The sequence below is a fragment of the Microtus pennsylvanicus genome, chromosome 5 (genome assembly GCF_037038515.1).
Source record: "Microtus pennsylvanicus isolate mMicPen1 chromosome 5, mMicPen1.hap1, whole genome shotgun sequence".
NCBI lineage: Eukaryota > Metazoa > Chordata > Mammalia > Rodentia > Cricetidae > Microtus > Microtus pennsylvanicus.
In genome coordinates, this window is record NC_134583.1 from 92,760,474 (window position 1) to 92,785,383 (window position 24,910).

The 24,910-nt window shown below is 49.1% G+C and overlaps 1 protein-coding gene across 1 annotated transcript in view; it reads left to right on the forward strand.

Annotated features, from left to right (window-relative positions):
- Window positions 1-557: 557 nt before the first annotated feature.
- Window positions 558-24,910, forward strand: part of Vwce (von Willebrand factor C and EGF domains) — a 30,782-nt gene continuing 6,429 nt past the window's right edge. The window contains exons 1-15 of the mRNA XM_075974982.1: window positions 558-913; window positions 2,815-2,909; window positions 3,005-3,094; window positions 3,764-3,892; window positions 6,063-6,179; window positions 8,585-8,701; window positions 9,338-9,466; window positions 10,911-11,332; window positions 11,412-11,505; window positions 12,864-12,946; window positions 15,892-15,979; window positions 18,032-18,117; window positions 19,160-19,277; window positions 22,363-22,448; window positions 23,668-23,764. Of these exons, the coding sequence (XP_075831097.1) occupies window positions 804-913; window positions 2,815-2,909; window positions 3,005-3,094; window positions 3,764-3,892; window positions 6,063-6,179; window positions 8,585-8,701; window positions 9,338-9,466; window positions 10,911-11,332; window positions 11,412-11,505; window positions 12,864-12,946; window positions 15,892-15,979; window positions 18,032-18,117; window positions 19,160-19,277; window positions 22,363-22,448; window positions 23,668-23,764 (1,861 nt within the window). The 5' untranslated portion in view covers window positions 558-803. The remainder of the gene's footprint in view (window positions 914-2,814; window positions 2,910-3,004; window positions 3,095-3,763; window positions 3,893-6,062; window positions 6,180-8,584; window positions 8,702-9,337; window positions 9,467-10,910; window positions 11,333-11,411; window positions 11,506-12,863; window positions 12,947-15,891; window positions 15,980-18,031; window positions 18,118-19,159; window positions 19,278-22,362; window positions 22,449-23,667; window positions 23,765-24,910) is intronic.

A 24,910-nucleotide genomic window follows, 5' to 3' on the forward strand; every position in this document is an offset into this window, starting at 1 on the left:
TTCTTCTCCTGTAAAGTTTCCAGTTTATATACACACGCAAAACAAAATAAATTCTCTGAGCTTGGATGTCCCTTTATCTTTGAAGGTCCCAAATGTGATCAATATGAAAGACTCCTTTCCTGATTGCATGTGGTGTCAAATGGAAGAGAGTTGCAGGGAGGTGGCTTCTGATGTATCTCAGGGAACGAAGCAGAGATTAGACTGTGGGAACCAAGGTTATTGACTGCATGACTAAATTTCCCACTGGAGGTCCCTTTGCATGGGGAACAGATTAACCACTTTGTTGGTCGCCTTGGGGAGAGTCAAAACTGCCTAAGCTCAGGAGACTCAGGGTCCTGGGATTGAGTGTCCACAAGTCTCACCTGAGAAGACAGATGTATTGGGTTCCACGGAAACCCAAAAACCTTGTTCCTGAAGTGTCTTTCCGACCTAGGTTTTGATCTGAAGCCCTCAGTCATTCTGTGGAAGGTGACTCCCAAACTCAGGCTGGGGGTGTGGGCCGAGGGTGAAACCCCGCCCTCGGGGTCCCTGATCTTTGCTCCCGCCCCGGGCTCCACGCCTCCCAGAGAGGCACCGGCGGGCGGCGCTCCTTTTGTGTGTTTCTCTCCTAGGTGCAAGGACCCCCCCCTTTGCCTGCTGAGGCAGTCCTCCCCCAAACCCCAGCCCTCTTCTCGGCGTCCTCTTCCTCCTGCCAGCTGTTGGGGAGATTGGATCACTTCTAGGAGGAGGGACAAGGTCGGCAGCCCCTTCCCCGGTGCGGGGGGGCCTGAGACCACTGGAGTCCAGGACCGCTGCTGCCAGTCATGTGGGCTGGACTGTTGCTCCGTGTTGCCTGCATCGTGATCCTGTTGCTGGGGTCCTCCGCCCGGGGCTACACCGGGAGGAAGGCGCCTGGGCACTACTCGGCCGAGAGGTAAGAGCCTGGAGCCCCTCAGCGGCCCAGCCACCAAGCGCCACAGCATGGAGCTGGGAGGCACTGGCAGAGGGCAGCCGCGGGGCCGGTATTCTCTGTGGTGTGGGCGCACAAGGGGGTCTGGACAAAGAGCAGTTTGTGCCAGTTGGGTGGCCCTGGCTGGGGACTGCTCTGGCTAGGGCAAATGGAAGATGGGGTCCCGACTGCGGGTGGGTCTGAGTAGTGAGGGCGCTGACCCAGTGTCCAGGGGACCTCAGCACGTGCCATCTGGTCTCCACTGCCTGGCTTTCTTCTTTGGTGAGGTGCCTCCTCCGCTTCTGCACCCGTTGCCTTGGGTTAGAGGTTTTCTCAGTGTCCCTTGCTCTGCACACACCGTGGACCTTGGAGCCACCGGAGGCTTAGGGTTATGCTTTGGTTTCTGCGCATGTGTGCACAGGCCGAAGAGGCGGGAGGCGTGTCTTTCCTAACCTGGTCGTCCTTCCCAAGTGTGACCCAGTCCTCAAACACCGCCAAGTGGTGAGGGAGTGGTGATCATGTGTGCGTGGTGCTCATAGCAAGGGAACATGGTGTCAGAGGGTAGCTTGGCCCACGGCCACATCTTCCCAGGGGCGCACAGCAGGGGCAGCCCTAAAGGAAGGGCTTACAGCTCAGCACGTGGGTTCCGCAGACCCCCTTGCCAGTTCTGCGGACTGAACCAGCCTAGTGCAGACTCAGTCTACCGCCACCTGCCTCCCTGGCACTGCCACACGTGAGAAGCTTTTTGGGGCTTTCTGGTGGGTGCTATGCCCCTGCCTACCTGAGGGTGGAACTCTGCCAGTTTCCCAGGCACCAACCCCACCATTTACCACTTTGATGGCATGTTCTCATGACCCTTTCAGGGCCCTTTTGGCCTTAGCTGTTTAGCTCTTTCGAGAGTCCAGCTGCTGGACCCTCCTCACTGTTGGTATCATTGCTCCTGTGTGTGTGTGTGTGTGTGTGTGTGTGTGACATTGTCAACCCCTGGTTTTGTCTTCTCTGGTTTTGACTTCTGAGAGGGAAAAAGACTTGGCCCCAGGGGCAATCCCCAGCAAACTTTTCTGTATTGTTAAGGTTCCCACATTTGACACAGATTACTAACCCCAAGAGCCAGGAAAACCTGTCTTGCCCTATATCTTTTGGGTCTGATACAGGGACAGGCACGGAAAGGGTGCTCTGGCTGGTGGGATGAAATTCCCATCAGCTCTGACTATGTTGAAAAAGTCACCTGACACCTATTGCCTTGATTGGATTCGTGATCCTTGCTCCAGCCCATGGCTGGAGTTGTAGTCTCTGCTTGGAATACCCCTCCCACACACTTCCTCCTTTTCATGACACTTCTCTCGTCTTCTTTTGCTTGCAGTAGGGAAGCTGTTCTTCTGGGGACCCTCTCCTGGCCCTCTTCACAAGGCTACACAGCCCTCCTGGGGGCTCTGTTATGCTCAGTTCCCATCACTGGATCCTGTCTATCCTTTGAAAGTGAGGACATATTTACAGCTTTACTGCATGTCATTTTTTGACACTGGCTCCAGGTCACCTGAAGCTCCAGAGGGTGTTCTTGCTTGGGCAGACCCTTCTGGGCCCAGCCTTGGGTACCTTGTTGGCAGCCCTAGGGAATGCCACCCAGACCTTCTGCTTTCTTCCTTTTCTGGCCTCCCATTTTTTGAGCAGTTATTGGGTACTTTAGATGTTGAAGTGAACCGATAAGAGCTTACACTGTTGTCAGGTCCTGCCCCCAGGAGGGATTGTGGGTCATTTGTAAGTTTCCCAGTGTTTTTCCCTGGGGTTCTGGAGAGCTCTGTTAGCTGACTTACAGACCAGTGGATAAGCTGGGAGCTTCTGCCACTCTCGTCATACAGATTGTAGAGAGTGCTCTTTTCTTGCAGGCGTCGTCTCGGCCCCCATGTCTGCCTCTCGGGCTTCGGGAGTGGCTGCTGCCCTGGCTGGGCCCCTTCCATGGGTGGCGGGCATTGTACTCTGCGTAAGTACTCATCCCTGTGACCCCAAGCCTTCTCAGCACATGCTGGTGCTGTGCGTTGCCAGTGCCCAGTCCCTTACTGGCATCTTTCCTCTCAGCCCTCTGCTCCTTTGGCTGTGGGAGTGGCATCTGCATCGCCCCCAATGTCTGTTCCTGCCAGGATGGAGAGCAAGGGGCCACTTGCCCAGGTAACTGGGATGGACAATGGTTGATGGGGGGGCACCAGAGTAACATGAAGATTATGTGTTAACACTGAGCACTTGAGATGGGTTCTAGCTTGACATCTGCAAGACACTCAGGTCGGTGGGCACTTCCATCCCTCTCTGGCCATTGAGGCTGAGACAAAGAAGGTTTGGCTTTTCCTGGGTCGCATGATGTAGTGATATTTGTTGTGGTTGTGACAAAATAGCCAGTAAAAGCAATTTAAAGGAGGAAAAGTTAATCGGGGCTTAAAGTTCAAGGATACAGCCTATCAGAGCAGAGAAGGCAGGGTGCCGCAAGAGCAAAGCAACTGTTCACGTTGCACTCAGTCAGGACTCAGGAAGAGTTGGGTGCTGTTGCTCAGCCCCATTTTATTTGTGTTCAGTTCGGCTCCTAAACTACAGAATGCTGCCTTCCACAGTTAGAGTGGGTCTTACCCATCAGCCCAGTCTAGAAACAACTTCAGAGACATGCCCCAGAGGGTTCCTCCTATTTGACTCAAGATCCATGGCCAGTAAGTGGTAGACGAGGATGGGAAGTCTCTTTGCCTCCAGAACACCTACTCTGCAGCAGAATTCAGGACACCTGAGAGGCCACACTGCCACCTGCTCTGCTGCTCTGGTGACACGGGCTCACTTCTGTGCTGTTTGTTTTAGAAGTCCATGGATCCTGTGGGGAGTATGGCTGTGATCTCACCTGTAACCATGGTGGCTGTCAGGAGGTAGCCCGAGTGTGCCCTGTGGGTTTCTTGATGACTGAGACAGCTGTTGGTATCAGGTGTGCAGGTGAGAGGCCTGGAATGGGACGGGAGGGTGGAATGGTAGCTCCTCCCCGCAGCAGCTGGAGCCCGGCACCTGGAAGAGAGGGGCAGGAAAACATGCACCCCCAGGGTACTGCTCTCCTGTTATTTCACAGGAATTTATGGGCTGGGATTGAGGTTACAGGTGACCAGACAGTGGCTGCTAGCTGGGAGCTTCCAAATATGGAGCAGGAGGACAAGGATAAGGACAGTGCCAATGGAATAGGGGCAGTGACTAAGGAAGTCCAGGATGCTCGGCTCTTAGAGGACCATGGAGCCAGGACTGGAGTCAGCTGACACAGAAAACTGAGGAAACTAAAACTCAGTAGTTATTCTGTCAAAGTATTACTTTTTTTCTTTTATTATTTTATGGGTAAGGGTGTTTTGTCTGCATGTATACGTGTGTGGAGTCCTGAGGAGGCCAGAAGAGGGCACCAGATCCCTTGGAACTGGAGTCCCAGCCGGTTGTGCTCTGCCGTGTGGTTGCTGGGAACTGAGCCTGGCTCCTCTGCAAGAACAAGTGTTCCCAACAGCCGAGGCCTCTTTCCCACTCCTGTTATTTGTTTTCTTGATTTTAAATCACTGTAGGCAGAGTGTGTGCCCTTTACCAGAGATGGTTACTATGACCAATTTTTTGGTCCATCTCTTTAGAGGCAAAAGCCTGATTGAAGGTGTTTTGTTTCTTGTTTGTTTTTGTATGTGGTGTATGTACATGTGCATGTATGTGTGTCCACAGGCATGTGGAGCCCAGAATTAATATTTGGTATCTTCCTCCATTACCCTCTGCCATATATTTTGAGTCAGGGTCTCTCACTAAACCTAGAGGTTTTTGGGGAGCCCACCACCAACCCCCCTAATAAACCACACACAGAGGCTTACTTTTTTCTTTCTTCCTTTTTTTTTTTTTTCCGAGACAGAGTTTCTCTGTGAAACAGTCCTGGCTGTCCTGGAACTCACTCTGTAGACCAGGCTGGCCTTGAACTCACAGAGATCCACCTGCCTCTGTCTCTCAAGTGCTGGGGATTAAAGGCGAACACCACCACCGCCCAGCTGGAGGTTTATTCTTATTAATGAATGCCCGACCTTAGCTTAGCTTGTTTCTTGCCAGCTTTTCTTAACTTAAATTATCTAGTCTGTCTTTGGTCTTGGAGCTTTTATCTTTCTCTATTCCTGTATAGCTTTTCTTTCCTTCTTACTCCGTGTCTGGCTGTGTAGCGGAGTGGCTGGTCCCTGAAGTCCTCCTCTTTCCTCTCTCATTCCCAGATTCTTTTTCCTCCCAGATTTCTCTTTATATTTATCCTCTCTGCCTGCCAGCCCTGCCTATTCCTCTCTCCTGCCTCGCTATTGGCCACTCAGTTCTTTATATTAGCCCATCAGGTGTTTTAGACAGGCACAGTAGCACAGTTTCATAGAGTTAAACTAATGCAACATAATCAAAAGTAACACATATATTAAAATAATATTCTACAACTGGAGTTTTTTTTTTAACTGAAGCTTAGCTTAGTATTCAAAGCAATGGGTTCATTATCGCATTTCCTCCCCTCCTCCATTTCATTATTTATGTTTTTTATTTATTTTTATTTTTTCCATTTATTTATGTATGTGTGTGATGACATGCATGTGGAGGACAGTGGTGGGGTGGGGAGGTTAGGCAATTCCAGAGAGCCCAGCAGTATCCCCAAACCTCTCATCCTTCCCCGCTCCTGATTCTCCTAACCCCACCCTCTGCTATGGCAGGTTATTCCTGAGCAGGGCATATGCTATCCCTCTGGGCCTTGGAACGTGCTCACAGTGTCCGAGGCAGTCAGTAGCCCCTCTCTGAGTCTCCTGCTCACACCTCAGGGTTCAGTGAACATCTAGGGAATGACAATGCTCACAGGGCCCTGTCATTTTGGGGACCTGAAGGCTGCCACATACAGACCATCAAAATGATTCTGCCTCAGGCATGCTTTCCCACCATCTTACCTGTCGCATGGGTTGGGAGCAGGGGCCGGTCCCTCTGTCTTTATCTCCTCTTTCTGGGGCTCCCCTCGTGGTCATGGCACTTTCCTGTTTGATGCTGTATCTTCTACACGTGACCTCTCAAACGTGGGGTCACTTTTTCTGGAGTCATGGCACAGCTGGAACCGGCTCTGCTAAGGGCTTTCTTTCCTCAGACATTGACGAGTGTTTAAGCTCATCTTGTGAGGGCCACTGTGTGAACACAGAAGGCGGCTTCGTGTGTGAATGTGGGCCAGGCATGCAGTTGTCTGCTGACCGTCATAGCTGCCAAGGTGAGTGAGCAGAGGGATTGGGAGTGATTGCTAGACTCCGCCAAGTCCTAGAAGATTCATTCCCCGTGCCACGGTCCTCTGAGAAGGACGCTGCATCATTCCCATTGAAGGACCAAGTTTCACCCACATCCATTCTGTTTGTAAGAGATGGACTTAGCGTTTGAGTCTAGTATGGTAGACTCTTTTGTTTCTTTGAGAAAGAGTCTCCCTACATATCCCTGACTGTCCTGGAACTCACTTTGTAAGCCATCCTGGCCTTGAACTCACAGAGATCTGCCTGCCTCTGACTCCCAAGTCCTGGGATTATAGGCATGCGCCCCCATGCCCAGCATTCATGGTGGACTTGCTCTGAACCAAGATACTGTAAAATCTTCTGCTTCTGTATAGGGAAGGATGGGGATAAGGAGAGGTTTCAGGGAGAATAAGGGGCAGATGCACCCAGGGCAGGAGGTACAGCGATGGAGAAGGGAGGGAGGGAGGTTGTGAGTGGGAGGGGCCTGTGATGGTCTCCGTCACTTAGTGTGTTATAGCTTCCTCCAGCCTTGGTGCTGGGCCAGGCTCTGAGGATATCTGTGCTGTAGGATGCACACACTCTCCAGTGCGGTGGTTTGGGAAAGAAAAAGATTGAGACAAGGTGTATTAGGGCTGTGGAGGTCCAGGGAGAAGATGTCTTCCATGCTGGGTTGTGGAGGTCCAGCGAGAAGATGTCTTCCTTTTGTTTTGCAGACAGGGTGTTATTGGTGGTCCAGCCTCCCTAGTATTGGGGTTATAGGCATACTCCACCATACCTGGCAGGGTGAGATCTTTTACAATAGACATCCTTTTCAAGAGGCTTTGATTTGCACAAGTATTTGAGGATGATTCTCATAACAGTCTCACACAACAAGGCAGAGGTGACAAAAATAAGTCCCTTGAGTCTGTGCTGTTATTTTCTCTGCATGTGAAATTTCATGAAACCCAAGAATCTTGAGCACCATGGTGCAAGCCTCAGGTCCTCTCTCCCAGTGCCCTCCTCTGCCCACCCTAGAGAGCCCTGCTTCCCTGGTCTGCTTGAGCTGCCCCAACACTGTGCTGTGTAGTCCAGGGAACCTGTTCTCAGTCCCTGGAGAGCCGCAAGGTCAAGGGACTGGCTAGCTTTGTTGTGGATTTCTCTGGCTTGAAGAAGATGCTCTTGTGTGTCCTCACACAATGGCGATGGCGAGAAGGAGGGACACAGGGTGCTCTGGTGACTCTTCTAAGGGCATTAATCCATCATTAACCCACCCTTGTGATGTTATCTAACCCTAATTATCCCAAAGTCCTTCCTCTAGAGCACTTGCAGACGCCTTGCCTGCCTGCCTCTCTGAGTGACATATTCTTACATATGCATATACACAGGCTTATTAGTGACCAAACTCTCAACATGCTGGGTACCAGGCTAAGCAATTTCTATGTGTGTTCTCATTCCATCCTTACAATTATGATACTGTTTATCTCCATGTTACTGATAAGAACCCCGAGGCTTAACACAATGAATTAATTTACCCACAATCACATTGGAGCTGAGGTTTGATCCCAGTTGCCTTTCCAATTTCTTTTCCCTGAGCAGTTGATTGGTCTTAAGGCTCTTCCTACATCAGGCAAACATACCAGATAGATCTCTTTTTGGTGGTGTTTTTGACTGCTGCTTGGTTCTCTGTGATGCAAGGACCAACATGGAGGTTATTTCTAGGGGTTGGTGTTTGTTTGTTGCAGCTTCTAACAACAACCTGGGTGAATTTCTATGTGGGGGGCTCTGTGGAGGAAGGTTTTAAGTCCACAGAAGACTTTTCTCTGCAGATAGGAGGGAAAGGCATTCAGGGTAGACAGAGTCCAAGGGAGGGCCATAAAAATAGGACGTGTTTAGAAGATGCGGGGAAATAAGCAAGAGTGAAGGTGAGGGCTGGACTGTCCGTCCATAGCTATGTTTGTTTATTTATTTTTCTTACATTTAAGTGTGCATGTGGGGGTCAGAGAACAACTTTTGGGAGTTCTTGCTTCATGAGGGATCTAACTCATCAAGCTTGGAGGGAGGCACCGTTATCTGCTGAGCTCTTTCACTGGTCCCCATAGCTGTGTATAATGGTCTCGTGAGTGCTGCTTGTTGTGGGTGGGGGCTCTGAGAGGTTTGGAGCAGGGAGTGGCCCATTGCAGATGGCTTTGGGTGAGGACCTCCTGGAGACTGTGGGAAGATGGCTCGGGAGGAAGCTGTGTCTGTTCTCCAGCCTAGAGACAAGGTGGCCTGGGCTGGGGTGAGAGGGTGAGGGTGAAGACCATCCGCTAGTAGGGGAGTCCCCCATGGCCCTGAGTTGGGTGGGAGAGGGGGGATGGGAGGAGCCTAAGTGCAGTAGAGAGATGGGTACCAGCTTTGTCTTCTCCCCTCACAGACACCGATGAGTGCCTGGGCACGCCCTGCCAGCAGAGATGTAAGAACAGCATTGGCAGCTATAAGTGCTCCTGCCGCGCCGGCTTCCATCTCCATGGCAACCGGCACTCCTGTATAGGTGAGCTCTGTGGCCTGTGGGTGGTACACTTAGGTTGCCAATCAAGAAGATGGACATGTCATTCTGGAACCTGGGAAGATCAACTTTTGGACCTTCTGCTCAGAGTACTCCCATTCCATGCTTGGTGTCGCTCTGTGTGAAACACCCCAAGCTGGGTCTTCCCTGGCCATGTCCCTTTCATCCTGCTATGTTCTCCTCGGTGCTCTCACGTACACATCAAGGACTCACCTCTGTTCACCGGTTTTCTTGGCTGCCTTTGCTCCCTGGGGGTAAACAAAGTACTTTATGCTTTGGCTCCTTTGGTTTAGAAGGAGACTCCTGGTTTGTCTTGAGCCTGCTTTCAGTTTTAAGACACTGTCTACAAAAGAAGAAATCTGGGGAATGAGATTTGCACCAGGGTTGAGCACTTAATTGTTTGGGGGCTGAGATGCGCGGCCACTCACTGGATACAGGAAGCTTCCAAGGCCACTGCTGGTAGACACCAGCCCCATTCCTAGTGTCCTGAGTCACATCTTGTGCCCTGGAGCAGGGGTGGACTCTGTAAGAACTGCAGGTGAATCCTGCCAGTCTTTTGAGTTCTGGGATGGGAGGAGAAAGGGGTCCATGGCCAAGGCAAGGCAATGGGCTCTTCCACAGATGTAAACGAGTGTCGACGACCTCAGGAGAGGCGAGTCTGCCACCACTCCTGCCATAACACTGTGGGCAGCTTCCTGTGCACCTGCAGACCTGGCTTCAGGCTTCGAGCTGACCGTGTGTCCTGTGAAGGTGAGAACCAGGCCCCAGCCCTGACCTCTAGACCTTAGGGCAGCACAAGACCCACCCTCCTAGATCTTGGCACTGTTCTTCTGCCTCCGGGCCACACTACAGATCTTGGCTCTGCCCTTGTGGTACCAGGCCTCACCCCTAACCACAGGCCCCGCCTCTGTGCCAACACCCTTTTTTAATCCTCCCCCCTTTCCGTTCTTTTTTATCTCTTCAAACATCCCCACTTTCTTTCTCACTCTCCCTTTCCACTTTGTATTTTTAAAAATTATTTACAATTTTTTTATGCATGTGAATGTTTTATCTGCTTATTTTTGTGTGCCTGGTGCCTGTGAAGGCCAGAAGAGGGTATCAGATTCCCTAGAACTGGAGCTACCATGTAGGAGCTGGTAACTGAATCTGGTTCCCCGCAAGAGCAGCTAGTGCCCTTAACCAGTGAGCCATCTCTCTATCCTGGTATTTTTTCTTTAATAGCAAAGTTGTTTGTTTTATTTTATGTGTATTATGAGTGTTTTGCCTGTTGGTATGTGTGTGTACCACATGCCTCAGCAGGGCCAGAGAAGGTGTCTGATCCCCTGGGATTGGAGTTATGGATTGTTGTGAGCCATCACGTGGCTGCCAGGAAGTGAACCTGATGCTCTGCCAGAGAAGGCGGTGCTCTGAACCCCTGAGAAGTCTCTCCAGTCCTGAGACATCTTTATCCAGTCCTTTCTCCTTTTCCCTGTTCCCAGCCATTGAACACAAATGGTAAAAAGGAAAAACAAAACAGAAGCCAACCAATAACGATGAAGGAAGGTGTGACACAGACCTCAGGGATTCTCCGTCCCTTGTCAAGGGGATGTTCATCTGTAGGGAAAATGCCTGTTCAGTCTCCAAATACATATGGGGGACAGGAGTCTCCTCCCACAGCTGAGCTGTGAAGCTGGAGAGAACCGCGCTGACCCCTCATCCTCAACAGTATGCAGGGAAGCAGGACACACACTCAGACCCCAGCCCATAGCAGCTGGGGAGAGTTGCTCCCAGGCTGGACCCTGAAGGTCTCCTACTCTCAGGAAAACCTGTGTGTCCCTTTGTAGCTGTTAGGAAAGGGAGGGCTGGGCCGGGTGGTGGTGGCGCAAACCTTTAATCCCAGCACTTGGGAGGCAGAGGCAGGTGGATCTCTGAGTTTGTGACCAGCCTGGTTTACAAGAGGTAGTTCCAGGACAGGCTCCAAAGCTATAGAGAAACCCTGTCTCGGGGGGGGGGGGGGGAGAGACAAAGAAAAGAAAAAAAGAAAAAGAAAAAAGAGGGCAGGTGAAGCTTGGAGCTGTAGCTGTCACCATGGCCTCAGCAGTTCACGGCCAATTACGTTATGTTGAGGAGGAAACTGGTAGACCAATCTAGGACCCTAAAACCCCACTTCCTGCCCCTGCTGCCTCCCTCAGGAGACCCCGTGCTTCCATTTCAGCTTTCCCGAAGGCCGTTCAGGCCCCATCTGCCATCCTGCAGCCCCGGCAGCAACCTGCTAAGATGTCCCTGCTCCTTCCCGAGGCAGGCCGGCCTGCCTTGTCCCCAGGACACAGCCCTCCTCCAGGGGCACCAGGATACCCCACTGGCGTCAGAACAACTCATCAATCATCTACCACCCTGGGCCTACCCACATTCTTTCCCACACAGTTGCTATCCACCCCAGGGCCAAGTTCCTCTCTCCTGGGGACCCTCCGACCCCCCTCACTCCTCCAGGGGGAGGCAGTAGGGACCCCTTCCTCACCCAGGGTCCCGGAAGGTGCGAAGGTTGGAACAGGGCTCTCTTCCTGCTGGTACCAGGGAGCCACATATGAATCAGGGAGCCGCTGGAACGAGCCTGAGTGCTCTCAGTGCTTGTGCCAGGTAGGTGTGATGTCCCCAGGCCGCCCTGGTGGAGTGTCTGGGGTCTGCCCTTGACTGCAACTCTCGCTTGTGTATCCAGGATGGAGAGGTGACCTGTGAAAACCTGAGGTGTAACACTGCCTGTTCCCATCCGATTCCCCCCAGGAATGGCGGCTGCTGCCCTTCTTGCACTGGTAAGAGCTGACGGGGAGGGATCAACCTGCTTCTTCTTACCATTGCCTCTTGAAGCCCAAAGGCTTTTATTTTTCAACTTCCCTCCACAATCAGTTCTTGGAGTCACCTGGGAGTCCGAGTCTGATTGGCGGTTCAGGGGTGGGGTCTGAGAACAGTTGACAAACTGCCAATCTGGACCCTCTCTTTGAGAACCACGTGTCTATGCTGAAGTACTCTTCAAGGGGAACCATTCAGCGGGCCACCCTGCTTGCCTGAATACTCCCTCCTCTCCTTTGTTCGTTTGTTCCTTCCCTCCTTGAGTGTCCACCTCCATCCTGTTGTCTGCTTCCCCTACCCCACCTGCGCTTGGATTGCTGGAGGACAGTCATTTCCTTCCTTCCATTGCAGACTGGGGCTGGGGCTTAGTGCTTGCCTAGCATGTATGACGTAGGTCATAAAAACAATTTTTCCCCCTAGGGTTTGGCAAGGAGGAAGTGCCTGCATTGGTTGCTAAGACAAAGGGAGATCATTTCTCTTTTTGCTATGATCCACCCGTGTATTGGGCCCTGAAAGAGCTGAGTTCTCTTTATAACCAAGATTGTGAATCCCTTCAGGTATCCACAGGAGTACCCAGCAGGAGTGCTGGGTACACAGGGATATTTACATTTTTTAAATTTTTTGGTTTTTCAAAACTGGATCTCGGGGCTGGAGAGATGGCTCAGTGGTTAAGAGCATTGCCTGCTCTTCCAAAGGTCCTGAGTTCAATTCCCAGCAACCACATGGTGGCTCACAACCATCTGTAATGAGGTCTGGTGCCCTCTTCTGGCCTGCAGACATATGCACAGATAGAACATTGTATACATAATAAATAAATATTTAAAAAAAAAAACAAAAAAAAAACTGGATCTCTCCGTGCAGCTCTGGCTGTTCTGGAACTAACTCTGTAGACAAGGCTGGCCTTGAACTCGCAGAGATCTGCCTGCCTCTGCCTCCCAAGCACTGGGATTAAAGGTGTAAGCCACCACCACCTGCGATATTTCCATTTTTTTTGGTGAAAATAGCTGAGTTGCAGAGAGGCAAGGTGCCATGGGCAAGGCCATGTGGGTAAAGGGAGCTAAAATTCTCCATTTGGAGCCTAGCCTGTCTTGTGTGACGGAATACAATGATGCTTTTTCAAGACACACTTGAATGAGCATGCTCAGGGCCACTGCAGCTGATCTTGTGTGTGTCTCAGGTTAAGGAGCCGATGTCTGCCCTGCTGGGGCATCCGGGGTGGTGAGAGGAGGGTCCAGAAGTGTTACTCCTGGAAAAGTAGAGACCTCAGGTTTCCTACGCTTTGAGGAGGCTGACGTCCCTACCTCTCGTTTGTCTGTCTAAGGCTGCTTTCACAGTGGTGCTGTCCGAGAAGAAGGGGACGTGTTTTCACCTCCTGAGGAGAACTGCACCGTGTGTGTCTGTCTGGTAAGCAGCCCGAGGTTCCCCACTGGGTGTTTTCTTAACCTTTGGGTGTCGTCAAGGAGGGGAACAAACCGGATGCTGAAGGGAGCTTGCTTCAGGGCTTTGGGTTTAAACTGAGCTTGAGAGGGTCATAAAAACATCCAAGCTCTGGCCGACAGACTTGGGAGGCATCTGCCATGCATGAGCAAGCCAGGGCAGAACAGGATCCATCTGTTTGGGAAGAGGAGGAATGGGACTCTCTCAGGAACTTCACCAGGGAAGTATTTTCTCCAGGCAAGGTATTTCCTACCACAACAAAGGTATGCACATGGGGAGAGAACAGCCTCATTAAGCTCCCTTGTAGACCAGGCTGGCCTCGAACTCATAGAGATCTGCTTACCTCTGCCTCCGAAGTGCTGGGATTAAAGGCATGTACCACCACCGCCTGGCAACTCCCTGGCCTTCTTGAGAATATTTTTGTTTCTGGCAAGTTCACTCCTCATAAGCATTTACTGTGCCAATGCTGCCTGCATGCATCTGATTTTGATGTCAGGCACAGGCTTGGTGCCCTTTCTCTGTTCCCTAACCAGAGACTCCCACCAAGTGCGGAGTGGGCGATGCTATCCCTGATCCACAGATTCAGAGATGGAAGCTGGGAGCTGGTGTTTGAACTGAGGTCTGTTGCAGGCTTTGTCTGTCAATCCTTGCTGTCACCCTCTGTCCATCCTGGACTGGCCACAATGGTCCACAGGGTGCTGTATGATCAGGGACATACAGAATGTCAGTAGCATTCATCTAGCTCTTCCTGTGTGCTAAGCATGTGTAGAAAGGAGCGGAAACTGTATTCTTTTAAACACTGCCTGGCCCATTATCTCTAGCCTCTTACTGGCTAACTCTCACATCTTGATTAACCCATTTCTAATAATCTGTGTAGCACCACGAGATGGTGGCTTACCAGGAAGGATCTTAGCCTGCGTTCATCTTGGAGAGGAGAGCTATAGCGTCTGCCTCACTTCCCTTCTTCCCAGAGCATTCTCTTCTGTCTATTCCACCTACCTAATTTTCTGTCCTATCAAAGGGCCAAGGCAGTTTCCTTATTAATTAACCAATGAAAGCAACAGATAGATAGAAGACCCACCTATATCAAGCATGCAGAGAAAAGGAGCTTGGGCGTGTTCTCCCATTTTTATGTAGTGAGACAGGCACTGAATCCTTCCATGTTAGAAGTTCCTGGAGACGTGATATCAATTGCCTAAAATCTTGTTAGTAGAAGTATATGTAGCAGGCTTTCTTTGGGGCCACCAACCAGCTCCAAATCATAACACAGGGACTTATATTAGTTATGACTGCTCAGCCTTAGCTTAGGCTTGTTTCTTGCTAGCTCTTATAACTTAGATTAACCTGTTTCTTTTCATCTGTGTTTGCCTTGGGGCTTATTTACCTTTCTTTCATTCTGTATGCCCCTACTCATGTCTTGCTGGCTGGCGGCTGCCTGGCTGGGCCTGCATGTCTCTCTCTCTCTCTCTCTCTCTCTCTCTCTCTCTCTCTCTCTCTCTCTCTCTCTCTCTCTCTCTCGTTCTCCCTTTCCTCCTTCTCCCTCAGCCCAAATTCCTCCTCCTAGTCTCTTTCCTCCCACTCAGCCTATCCCTCTTCTGCCTAGCTGTTGGCCATTCAGCTTTCTATTAGACCAACCATGTGCCTTGTTTAGACAGGCAAGGTAACACAGCAGTTTATCTTTACCTAGTTAAACAGATGCAGCATAAACAAAGGTAGCACGTCTTTCCATAGTTAAATAGATGGAGCATAAACAAATATAACACAACTTTACGTAGTTAAAGTAATATTCTACAACAGACATAGACAGTGGAACTCAGGTCTAAGATAACCCTAATGTTGGAGACTTTTTTTTTTTAACTTCAAAATTGTTTTTAAAGATGAATTTTGTGCCAGGTGTGGTGGCGTGTCTTTAATCCCAGTACTTGAGAGGCAGAAGCAAGCCGATCTCTGTGAATTTGAGGCTAGCATGGTCTACATGCTTAGTTCCAGGACAGGACAGTTTGGGCTACATAGTGAGATACTCTCTCTCTCAAAAAAAAAAAACAAAAAAAACCCAAACAAACAAAAAAAAAACTTCATTATTTTGAATTTCTAATTATTTATTTAAAAAGTTTATTTATGGGCTGGAGAGATGGCTCAGTGGTTAAGAGCGCCAGCTGTTCTTCCAGAGGATCCAGGTTCAATTCCTAGCCCCCACATGACAGCTCCCAACTATCTGTAACTCTAGTTACAGAGGATCTGGCATCCTGGCAGAGACATACGTGTATGCAAAAATACATTTTTTATATATTTTTCTGTGTATGAGTGTTTTGGCTGCATGTGTGTCTACTTGTGTGCCTGGTGCCCTTGGAGGCCAGAAGAGAGTGTCAGATCATCTGGGACTGGAGTTACAGATCGTTGTGAGATGCCCTGGAGGTGCCGGGAACTGAACTTGGTTCTTCTGCAGGAATGAGAAGTGTTCTCAACCACTGAGCCATTCCCTCATCCCCTATCATTATTGTATGGGTGCAGAGGTGCTCACAAGGACCAGAATAAAGTTTCAGATCTCTTGGAGCTAGAGATTAAGGGCTATTGTGAGCTGTCTGATGTGGGTTTTGGGAACCAACTCCTGTTCCTTCGAAGAGTAGAAAATGTTTTTTAACCACAGAGCCATCTCTCCAGCTCCTAATTTAAAATGTCTGTCTCTCTGTCTTGAAATATCTATCTATCTATCTATCTATCTATCTATCTATCTATCTATCTATCTATCTATCTATCTATCTATCTTTGTGGGGGGAAAAGTCTCAGGTAGCCATGGATGGCCTGAAACTTGCAATGTGTACCAGGTTGGCCTCAAACTCACAGAGATCTGCCTGCTGTTGGCAGAAAACCTGATCCCACCCTTGTCCCACCACCGTCTTTTGCCTCCTCAGGCTGGAAATGTGTCTTGTATCTCCCTGGAGTGTCCCCCTGGTCCCTGTAAGACTCCCCCACAGTCAGATTGCTGCGCTTGTGCTCCAGGTAGGTGATACTTGGAGTTTTTGTTTAGGGTGTGGGGGAGAAGTACCTTTGAGTGTGTGTTGGGGCAGGAGAGAGAAGACCTACTCCTGCTTTAGAAGGGCGGGTCGATGATATAAGTCAATTACTCATTTTTAGTGACTGTCTCCTGAGTGCACCTTGGCCAGACTATGCTCATGGCGGGTCTTCACCATCCCTGCCTTTAGGACACATCTGGAGTGTAGGCAGAAGAGGCTTAGGAGCTCATTCGTGGCACTGATCTGCCCCTGGGTGTGGAGGAATCTCTTTTAACCCACTGTGACATAAGAACAGGTTTCCTATGACTTAGAAAACCCAGGTCTTTTAGGTAACCAAGGTAAGTAGGCTCTATGCGGATAAGGGTGCTGTGGGGTGAAGCAGGCAGACCCCCACCCCCGACTCAGCACTTATCCCCCATAGCATAGTCGCTAACTATCGCAGAGGAGAGCGCTGCCAGATGAAGCAGGCAGACCCCTGACTCTGAGCACTCACCATAGCACTAACCAATCCTGTCGTCTTGCAGGGTGGGGTATCCCCCTTTCATCAGAGTGAACACCTCTTTGTCCAGCAGAATCTTAGTCTCTCTTGTCTTTGGACCCCACTGCACGGGGGCTGCCTGTTTGCCTGTGACATTCATAAGTCCCCAAAAAAGCTCTTACCTGAAGGACAGCTTGTTTTAACGCCCTCCCTCGAAGGACAGGTCCCTTCCCAACTCCCGCACACTTCATCTATTTTCTTCCTTCTCTGTTTCCAAGTTAAGTCTAACAGTGACCTCATCAGTGAGAGGGGATGTTCCCCACCAGCATGGACCCCGTGCTGTTTGGGTCACCTGCCATCTCTCGGTCTGTTGAGTCCTTGAGTTCTCACAGTGAGGGGATCTTGCTCACTGTTCCCTTTTAATGAAAAAGCAGATTCCGAGAGTCAAGTCGCTGTCTGGAGACACACAGCAGTTAGCAATGGGGCTGAACTTCAACTTAAATTGGCCTGATTTCAGAGCTGGCGTACTTTTAAAATACCATCTTGGGTCAGTGGGATGGCTTAGCTGGGAAAGGTGTTTAATAACCTGAGTTTGATCCCTGGAACCTGCCTGGTAGCAGGGAACGGATTTCTGCAAGTTGACCTCTCATGCCTACATCATGCCCCTCCCCCAACAAATAAGTGTAATTAAAAATGTTAAGTCTCTTTTTTTCACAGTATTAGAGATTGTAACCAAGGATCTGTGCACGCCAGGCGAGTACTTTATCACTGGGCCTCATCCCCACCTCATTTTATATCTTTTATTTTGAGAGAGGATCTCATAAGTTGCCTGAACTGGCCTGTGACTCCCTCTATAACCCAGTCAGGTCCTGAGCTTTCCCTCTTCTTGCCTCAGCCCGAGTAGCTGGGGACACAGGCTTGTGACATCAGGCCAGGCATACTTTTCTTCCTAACTTAAGGCATTTTGTTGTTATTATTGTCTTGTTTTTATTTTTTTGAGATAGGGTGTCCTTGGCTGTCCTGGAACTAACTTTGTAGACCAGACTGGTGTTAAACTCATAGAGCTCTGCCTGCCTCCACCTCCCGAGTGCCTGGACTAAAGGCATGAGACACTATGACTGGCTTTGTTTTTGTTTTCCGTTCTTTTTGTGCAGTCCGTGTGGAACCTAGGAGGTGGGACTGTCGGCCCTTGCACAGAAGCTTCAAGAGGGTCGTGGTTTTGGCCCTAAGTCAGCTCTGAGTTGCGGAGCTGGTGCTTGAACTGGCGCTTCAGCCGGTGCTGAATGGATGTGCTGTTTGCTAGGCTTGGGCTGGTGTTACCCTGGGCAGGATCTTCAGCAGTTCTGTGCCCATCTTCTGGCACGCCCCTCTGAATTTCTTACTCTGCAGCTGTTTAGGCTCCCTCTGCCTCATGGGTAATGATCTTTTGTAGATAGTAACTTCTGAGGGGTCTGGGATTTGGAGACTGAGAAGCACTCTGCGTGCTGGCAAGGGGCAGCTGTCCCAGCCCTCCCTGCCCATCTGTCCACTCATGAGCCCTTCTGCCTTTGTCTCCTGCAGGGAGGTGCTATTTCCATGGCCAGTGGTATACAGACGGCGCTGTGTTCAGTGGAGGTGGTGACGACTGTACCACCTGCGTCTGCCAGGTAGGGTGTGAGGTTCCTGCACCTGTTGACTCCGCGGAAGATGGGAAGGAAGTTGGGTGGGCAGCATAGGAATTTACCCAAGATGCTTTGCCATGGAGACGATAACCTGCAGTGCATCAAAAGGGAGAGAAGGAGGTAGCAGTCCCTGTAGGAATCCCCTGTGCCTTGCAGCCATCTCTATAAAGTCAGTATTCTTCAGTTCTGTATTGGTAGAGTACTTAACTGCGATCTGGGGACACACCCTCAGCCCAAAAGAGCTCCAGCCCCCTCTGACTGCCAGCCTAGAGCCTAGGTGGGCATGGCTTGGCACGGGATCCTCAAACCTTCTTGTGAGGAGAGAGGGACAGTGGGGGCCTGTGGAGGGGTGACTAGGACCAGTCAGGTGAGGTGCTGAGGGTGCTGTACATTCCGGTTGGAGCAGAGAAGAGCAGAAGCAGGTGGGCTTTTCAGAAATGTGTCTTCCGGCTGGGAGCAGACTGGGAGATGTGGTCTCTATGCAGCAGCTGGTGAGTGCCCTCAGGAGAAAGAGGCAGGGAGGTAGCAGAGGGCAGAGAGGATTCTGGGAAGACCTCTTCCACTCATCCCCTGGGCAGCTCTGCACTGTGGAGGGTGCTGCAGAGAGCACCAGAGGAGGAAACTGAGCTCTCACTCCTGTGCGTCAGACATGTCTGTGCAGAGGAGGCCACGGTTCCTTGCTGTCTTAGGAGGATGTCTGTGTCCGGCAGGTGGGAAAGATGCCCCGGCAGCAGAAACTGGACTGGGCTGAGTGCTAAGGGTTGGAGTGGAGGGTGGCAGGAGGGAGTCTCGATAGAATGAGGGTTAAGAGGGAGGACAGAGATAGTAGAGATCCAGCTGGAGCAGGGGGACCGCCACAGGACCTTCTTTCAGTTCCCCCGATGGACTTGCCCTCTCCGCTCCTGTATCCCTGGACATTTCTTTGTCACTGTCTGGAGGGTGGCTGCTCACCAGCCTTCTCTTCAGTACTAAGTGGCCCAGGACTGGGAGCCACCATCACTGATGCATGCTCTTGTTTCTATTCCAGAACGGGGAGGTACAGTGCTCCTTCACACCATGCCCAGAACTGGAGTGCCCTCGAGAGGAGTGGTGGCTAGGCCCTGGACAGTGCTGTTTTACCTGCCGGGAGCCCACACCCACCACAGGTGAGGTCCTGCTGGGCAGCCCCCAACACAGGGCTCAAGTGCACAGGAGGGAGGCTGGGCTTCCCTCACTTGGACTGATGGTGTGTGTGTGTGTTAGTGGAACGAGCAGGTGTGTTTTATAAAGCGTTGTGTGTGACCATGTAAGTGTGTAAGTTTGTGTGTGTGGGTATGCTAACAAGTGTGCCTGTGTGTATCTGTGGAAGCATGCTTTGTATGAATGTACCTGCATGTATGTTTAGTTGGCTATGCCTCTAAGTGCTGGTGTTTGGATGGCATCAGTGTACGAATGTGTCTGAGTTCTATATGACTTACCTGTCAATGCATATCTGTGTGTGTTCTGCTAGTTCCCTGTGATGTGTGTGCAATTTGCTGTATGTTTTTGTGCCAGTGAATGTCTGTGTTTGTGTGTGTGTGACCCCGTTGTCTGTGAGCGTGTCTGTTTGTGAGAGTTTCAGTATGTGTGATGTATGTGTTTATTATGCATTTGTATATATGCAAATATACATTTGTGTTTTGTGTGTGACTGTGGGTTGTGTTTTGTCAGTATAAGTTTGTGTGTCCCTCAGTATGTGGCTGAGCATAGGTCACCTTTATGGGAATGTGTATGTCTGTTATGTTTTGGTGCAGGAGAATTGTCTGTATTCTGTCAATCATGTTTTAAATAAACGCTGATTGGCCAGGCAGGAAGTATAGGCGGGAAAACCAGACAGGAAGTAGAAATGATGCAATGAGAACAGGAGAATTCTGGGAAGGAGGAAGTTGATTCCTCCCACTCTTGCCCAGACCACTGAAGCAGCAGGATGTGATCTGCCCCACTGAAAAAGGTACTGAGCCACATAGCTAACATAGATCAGGAAAATGGGTTAATCAAGATGTGAGAGTTAGCCAGTGAGAGGCTAGAGCTAATGGGCAAATCAGCTTATAATTTATGGAGACCTATGTGTGATTTTCTTTGGGAATAAACAGTTTTGGGGTACTAGGCAGGACAAAAACCCCAACAAGCAGGCTGGCTCATGTTACAGAATGGCGCCCACATGGATAATTGCATCCACAGAAAGCCTAAAAAGCTTAAAAGACTAAAGTAAAGCATTTTGGTTTTCAGCCATAGCAGGAAAAAAAAGCTGCACTGTTTTAAAGTGTAGGCTTTCTGGGCCATCCTGCCAGGTAAAAATGTGACTCTTTCAAGCAGGCGGTTCTGACTATGGAGCTATGGACACACTGTTGCAGCTTGCTTCCTGGCAAGGATCTTGAAAAGCCATAGGAGCTTTTGAATGTTGTTTATGGACACACTGTTGCAGCTTGCTTCCTGGCAAGGACCTTTAAATACCATAGAGTTGTGACAATAAACATGGCTCCGGCCAGTACCTCAGCCATAATTACTTACTGAATTAAAGGCTCATGTGGTCAGAAAGAGAGAGATACAGTAAAGAGAGATTCAAAGAGGAAAAAAACCCCTCTAAATGGTTTACAATGTGTTAAAAATATATGCAGGCTTGAAAAAAAAAAAGGTTTAAAGCCTTAAAATAAAAAAGAAAGAAAGAGAGTAGTTGGGTGTGGTGGTACATACCTTTTAATCCCAGCACTGGTGAGACAGAGACAGACGGATCTTTGTGATTTCAAAAATAGCCTGGTTTACAGAGGGAATTCCAGGACAAAGATATACAGAGAACCCGTCTCAAAAAACCAAAAGTTAAAAGTAAAAATAAAAGAAACAGAGGTTAAGATAAAGCCACGTAAAGATGGAAAATACACAGAGAATCTTGATACTGTATGTTATGCTCTCTTTAAATTGTTTGAATGCTGAGGAAGGAGCAACAGCTGCTAAAAGATATTTGCGTATAAATCCAAGATAGGTATTTTGAAAATACCTTGGCTTCAAAATTGAAGTCAAAAGGTATGTTACTTTGGAGAAGAGATTTTGCTTTTGTTTCCACAGAAAATGAAAGGCTGTGGATTTATTCAGAGTTAAAAAAAATCTAGTTTGATCAAGGAGACTGAGAAGTCTCCGGCAGGAATAGATGGCCCAGATGTCTGAGTTCTTCATCCAGAACAGGTTCAAGACTGCTGCCTGAGATGATCAAGACTCACAGGATACTTCAGTCAGGACTTGATCATAACTCTAAATTTTCTTAAGGTCACCATAAGATTATCAGCACCCCCAACCAGCTGGAAGTAGCCTGAAATACTACGCCCACATTCCCAAAAAATGGACTATGGTTATTTTCCTTTTTTTTTTTTTTAAAGAGGGGGAAGTGGTGCAGGAGAATTGTCTGTATTCTGTCAATCATGTTTTAAATAAACACTGATTGGCCAGGCAAGAAGTATAGGTGGGAAAACCAGACAGGAAGTAGAAATGATGCAATGAGAACAGGAGAATTCTGGGAAGGAGGGAATTGATTCCTCCCACTCCTGCCCAGACCACTGAAGCAGCAGGATGTGATCTGCCCCACTGAAAAAGGTACTGAGCCACATGGCTAACATAGATCAGAAAAATGGGTTAATTAAGATGTCAGAGTTAGCCAGTGAGAGGCTAGAGCTAATGGGCAAATCAGCTTATAATTTATGGAGACCTATATGTGATTTTCTTTGGGGCTAAACAGTTGTGGGGTAAAGGGCGGGATGAAAATCTCCAAAACAAGCACGTCCCTATTTATGTTACAATGTTTATGTAAAAGTTTGCTGCATATTAAGCAAACATTTGTATATGTGGTTTGTGTGGTGTGTGTATCTGTGAGCATGGGGTTTCATCTTTAGGAGGGTGGTACTGTAGTTCTTGGGAGCACTCCTGTCTACTGTGGGTTTTTTAAATTTTTTTTTTCAAGATAGGGTTTATCTGTGAAACAGTTCTGGCTGTCCTAGAACTAGCTTTTTACATCAGGCTGGCCTCGAACTCACAGATATCTGCCTGCCTCTGCCTTCTGAGTGCTGGGATTAAAGGCATGCGCCACCACCTTCCAGCTTCTACTGTGTTTTTTTTTTGTTAGTTACTTTTTGCGGTGTTGTGGGTCCGTTGAGTGTGCCTTACCACCGAGCTGCATCCCGGCTCTCTGCCAAGTGTTTTTCCCTTTCCTACCTCTCCTGCCAGGCTGCTCCCTAGATGACAACGGGGTTGAGTTTCCGATTGGACAGATCTGGTCTCCTGGTGACCCCTGTGAGTTATGCATCTGCCAGGTGAATGACAACCTGCTCGCCTTCAGCTGCTTTACCTGGCTGTCCCATCTGCCTCTCCAACAGGAGACCCTTGCTTCTCCAGAGGCAGGGCCACTGCTGGCCTGGCCTCAGTCTCCCTTCTGGGCACTTCCAGAGGCGGGGCCACTGCTGGCCTGGCCTCAGTCTCCCTCCTGGGCACTTGGTCTGCTTTCAGTGGACAACTGAGGGCAGTAGAGCTTGGTGGCTTCCTTAGATGCTGTGGAGACCCTGCTTGGGCAGGGAGCTGCTACCATTCAGGGGCCTCAGGAGGCCTCAGAGAGGACAGCCTGGGGTGTGGCTAGCTCAGGAAGCTGAGGTGCCATTTCTTTGTCGTATGATGTTTCATCTTGACCTGCACCTTGTCATAGCTAAGTAGGAGTGTGCGTTTGCAAGTCAAGCATGGCTGTTTATTAAGAAACTGCACACTGCTTCCCTTTCCACTCTTGAGTGCTTTGGGTTCCTGAGAGCTTTATTTCTCCAAATAAAGCGGGGTAGGAGGTGAGGTATCATTAGGGAGCCCCTGCCATACATGCAGGATCTCCAGGCCCCCACATTTTAATCTCAAAATGACTGTTTAGGGTGCGTCATGAGAAGCCTGCTTGAACATGTTTGCTGCAGAAAGAAGGGAGAGTAAAAGCCCCTTTCTGCTGAGGCTCTCCTTCGTGACTGATCCTGGCACTCAATTTACAAGAGAGGAAAATAAGAAGGAGACCATAAATGTTCAAATTCTTAAGAGGAGAGGGGAGGAAGAGAGAAAAGGAAGAATCCTCGTATGGCATTTTGGTCTTCTGAAATAGGCATTTCCGGTGGAATAGTTTTCTATAAAAATAGGATTTTATTGTTCTCTATAGGTTTGGGGTGAGCCAGGGTTCCAGGGAAATGCAGAGAAGAATGTGAAGGGGGTGATGGTATGGCCTCAGCTGCTGCTGAAGGGTAGGACAGGAAGCAGAAAGGACAAAATCCCAGCTCTGACTTCCCTGTCTTGAGACAGGCAGAACCTTCCTGAAGTTTCTATCACCTGTGCTAAGCAGCTGGTCTTCATTGACATGGGGGAGGAGAGGAGGGGGAGGATCCACTTTTCCCAGCCTCATTCTGGCATCCTTGAGGGCAAGCCACAGACAGTGGGGGGCATTGCCTTTTTGTTGGTGTGGGGAAGCAGCGCTGCTGTCTCAAGTCTTGGTGAAGTCTCTTCTTCCTTTAGGCAAATGGTTCTGTAAGCTGCAAGAGGACAGACTGTGTGGACTCTTGCCCTGACCCCATCCGGATCCCTGGACAGTGCTGTCCTGATTGTTCAGCAGGTAACCCTGGCTAGGCCCTACCTCTCCCTCTGCAGCAATTCTCAGGGTTCCTGGAGTCCCACCTGCCTTGCCTCAGGTCCTCCTCACTGAGCACCACCAGAACCTTGTCTCCCAGCAACCAGCACAGCACCCACAGCCCAGAGAAGGAAAGTGGCTTGCCTAAGGCAAGGCCTCAATGCTGTACCCACATCCACAAATCCAGAGCTTACAGTCCTCCTGAGGGGACGTAGGAACCAGACCTGGAAAACTGGGCCAGTGAGAGGAAACACGAATAAGGCTAGCTTTTTTCTTTTTTTTTTCTCTGTAATTTTGACCTTTTTTTTTAATTTCAAAATTAAATTTGTCATAGAAAAGAATAAAGCAAGAATAAACTTGAAAAGGCCCATTTTCCACTGTCAGCCTGTGGTTATATCTTTCTAGTCTCTGTTTGTGATGTGCCCACCTTTTGATAGATATGTGTTACGGGTATTTTGTTCTTTAAAAAAAAAAAACTCTCCCTAAGGGCTTGGTCTGTTGACACATGCTTGTAATCCCAGTACTTGGGAGTCAGAGGCAAGAGGATCAAGCCTGGGCCAGATTGCAAGACTCAATCTCAAAAAATAAGATAAGATAAAATAAAATAAAATAAGCCATATTATGTTGAAGGGTGTAGTTCAGTGGGAGAGTACTTGCTTAGAATACATGATACTCTGGGCTCCATCCCTGTACTCCAAGTACAGACAAACAACAACAAAATAGATGGAATAAAAATTAAAATATTTTCCTACCATCTCATCTGCTTTTAAAATATATATGCAATTATATATATATTTACTTATAATATATTGAATATATGTACTTGTATTTATATATTATATTGTAATATACATAATTATATATTACATATAAGTATATATAATCACACACACATACATATGTATATATGATACTTTTTTCCTTTTGAGTCAGGTCTCGCTATGTAATCTAACTTGACCTAGAATTTGCTTTTTAGCCCAGGCTGTTGTGGAAGTCCATGCTTCTGCCTCAGCTCCTGCATATTGGAATTCACAGGCTTGTGCCGCCATGTGCCTTTGTACTTACCAACCAGTATGTGGATAATTTCATCAAAGTGGCCCCATTCATTGGAGCCTTTGGTGACATCAGGCA